This window comes from Tinamus guttatus, unplaced genomic scaffold (assembly GCF_059628265.1).
Source record: "Tinamus guttatus ecotype Peru unplaced genomic scaffold, ASM5962826v1 Tinamus_guttatus_pri_ptg000161l, whole genome shotgun sequence".
Lineage (NCBI taxonomy): Eukaryota > Metazoa > Chordata > Aves > Tinamiformes > Tinamidae > Tinamus > Tinamus guttatus.
The window spans coordinates 233807-236801 of record NW_028288695.1 but is presented as its reverse complement, the minus strand read 5'-3'; the positions used below and the strand labels follow the sequence as shown (position 1 = coordinate 236801).

The 2995-nt window shown below is 49.4% G+C and overlaps 1 protein-coding gene across 1 annotated transcript; it reads right to left on the bottom strand.

The window, feature by feature from the left end:
- Positions 1 to 1269: 1269 nt before the first annotated feature.
- On the bottom strand, positions 1270 to 2205 carry LOC148595027 (olfactory receptor 14C36-like). Its single transcript, XM_088522747.1, has one exon. The coding sequence runs from the start codon at positions 2203 to 2205 to the stop codon at positions 1270 to 1272; it is 936 nt and encodes a 311-aa protein (XP_088378873.1).
- Positions 2206 to 2995: the final 790 nt, after the last annotated feature.

The window sequence follows — 2995 nt, the reverse complement described above, 5'->3', positions numbered from 1 at the left end:
AAGGGGATGAATACGAATGTTTGTGCATAATCATGAGTATCACATAACACCCAAAACAAAAGGGTTGCCTGAGAAACATTGAAAATCATTTATGAAGAGAGATGGACAACTCATTGTTACTGAACCTGTAACCCTTGAAGTAGTTCTGTCAGTGTCTCCTTGAGTGCCTTGTTCCTCATGCTATATTTGAGGATGTTCGCTGTTGGAGGCACCAGCCAGCACCAGATCCAGAGATGGGGAAAAGATGGAGGGGGTTTCACACAAACAAATATTGCAGTGCTGATAAGCAGGGAGACCATGGCCAGGTTTGGCAGGCAAATGGAAAAAGCTTTGTGTCTTTTCCATTTGGATTTGGCATGGGCACAGCAGCAGCAGTGCTAGGAGGGCAAGAAGCAGGGGAATAGAAGTGAAGAGCCCGTCCCTCAGCTGCAAAGCCAGAACATGGGCCAGGCAATGCCTCTGCAGCCAGACTGGCTCCAGGTGCTGCTTTCATGCCAGCTCTATGCTAGGAATGGCGGGGTTTCATACTTGGCAGGGAGCAGCAGTCCCTTTTGTGCTGCAATCCCTTAGGAACATTTTTGACTCCATCTTCTCCACCTTTGAAGAAAGACCAGCCTTTGGGCACAAAACAGAGGAGATCTCCTTTTATTAGAGAAATACCATTCTGGAGGCCAGGAGGCGGATAAGGGTGCCCAGTGCCTGGTCCTGCCTGTGCTCCAGGAATGCAGACGAAGCACAGCCCTAGCAGCACTGTGTTGGGAGAGCGCTTAGGCCCTCTACATGCATCCAAGCAGAACAGGACAGTTTGGAAGGATGGAGAGCTGCTCTGAAAAGAGAAGGTGCTGCTGCTGTGGTTGCACATGTCACCAGGAGGGCTGAAGCCCCCATGAGATGGCTGTAGCGACTAAATATCTGCTGTGGTAGAGCCAAAGGGCACTGTGCCAAAACCAAACTGTCCTCATTGCACTTGGGGCATTGGAGTCATCTCAGGCGAGCAGGCTCTGAGGATGCCACATTCCTGCCGATTTAGAAGGAAGCCTGGCTTCCTGCTTCACCATGGTCTCCAGGTCAGAATCAGAAGAGAGATATCAGAAGAGAAATAGCATGAACTTTATTATTTTATTATTATCATTGTTATTTATTTTATCAAGAATGTGAGAGAAACGTGAGAAATAAAGGAAGGAAGGGAGGAAGAAAGGAAGGAACGCAGGAACAATCCAGCCTGCATGCCAAGTATATGGGAATGATGAGAAGATACACATGGAGAAGTTATTGGCTGGGATATCGTACAAACTGAACAATTTTCTTCAGTGCCTCCTTGAGCTCCTTGTTCCTCATGCTGTAGATGAGGGGATTCACTGTTGGAGGCACCACTGAGTACAGAATGGCCAAGGTCAGATCCAGAGCTGGGGAGGAGATAGAGGGGGGCTTCAGGTAGGCAAACACTTCAGTGCTGCTGAACAAGAAGACCAAGGCCAGGTGTGGGAGGCACATGGAAAAGGCTTTGTGCCGACCCTGCTTTGATGGGATCCTCAGTACAGCTCTGAAGATCTGCACGTAGGATACCACAGTGAAAATGAAACACCCAAAGGCTAAACAGGCACTAACCACCAGAAGCCCAGCTTCCCTGAGGTAGGAGTCTGAGCAGGAGAGCTTGAGGATCTGGGGGATCTCACAGAAGAACTGCTCCACCACATTGCCTTGGCAGAGGGGTAGGGAAAATGTGTTCCCACTGTGCAGGAGAGCATTGAGAAAGCCACTGGCCCAGGCAGCTGCTGCCATTCTGGCACAAGCTCTGCTGTCCAGCAGGGTCCCGTAGTGCAGGGGTCTGCAGATGGCAACGTAGCGGTCATAGGCCATGACAGTGAGGAGACAATACTCTGCTGATATGAAAATACTAATACTTAAGACCTGGGCAACACATCCCAAGTAGGAAATGGCTCTGGTGTCCATCAGGGAATTGTGCATGGATCTGGGGATAGTTGTGGAGATGAAGCCAAAGTCGAGGAGGGAGAGGTTGAGGAGGAAGAAGTACATGGGGGTGTGGAGGTGGTGGTCACAGGCTACGGCTGTGATGATGAGGCCATTGGTCAGGAGGGCAGCCAGGTAGATGGCCAGGAAGAGCGAGAAGTGCAAGAGCTGCAGCTCCCGTGTGTCTGAGAATGGCAGGAGCAGGAATTCTTTGAGGGAGCTGCTATTGGACATTTCCTCCCCATACACATGGGGAATTCACCAAGGAACAAAACAGACAGAGACAAGTTAGGAGACACTCTTAAAAGGAAAATAAACAAATTAATAAAGTTTTCTTATCTATGTATTTGTGTCATTCTCAAATCTCTGAAGCTCCAGCCTCTTCTAGCTAGAGGATGATGTTACTCTAAAAAGAGAGCAGCCCCTGCTGAGAGCAGAGTCTGGTTTCAGAGTGCCCATCTCTGACCTTCTCATCCTCTCTACATGCACCTGAGGGAGGTCTCCAGGTTCCCTTTCTAGTAAACAACACACAAGAGCCTATTCTGCTGCCCATTTACAGCCTCCCACCATCACTTCCATACTATCAATATTTCCATAGGTTCCCCATGGGTCGCTGAGATACCACAGATATGCCATGAGACAGCAGAGGCTTTGTGGAGGGCAGGTGGCAGCCTGAAGGACACCACAGGGTAACAGCCAAATGACCATGAGGATTTAAGATGGACTTTCCTTAAGGGACAGTCAACTCATTTTCCTGTACTGTATTTCCTGCAGCTCCACAGGACAAAATGGGGCTGTGGAGACCTCACTCCCTTGGAAATCCCTCTTTTCCACTACTTGTAGCTTTGGTCCCTGAACTGCAGCTGAATACTCCCAACCACAGGAAGCAGAGAGCAAGAATAGGAGCAGCATGGCCAGGAGAAGAATTAAGGAGCAACACCATGACCCTGTCCTTACACAGACCCCTTCCCACTCACTTGGCACTCAGCTCAGTCCCAGAGAATCCTCCAAGTAGCAGGAAACT

Bases quoted from the DNA above. Each gene is read 5' to 3' on its own strand.
- LOC148595027 (XM_088522747.1), bottom strand. From the start codon at position 2,205: ATGTCCAATAGCAGCTCCCTCAAAGAATTCCTGCTCCTGCCATTCTCA.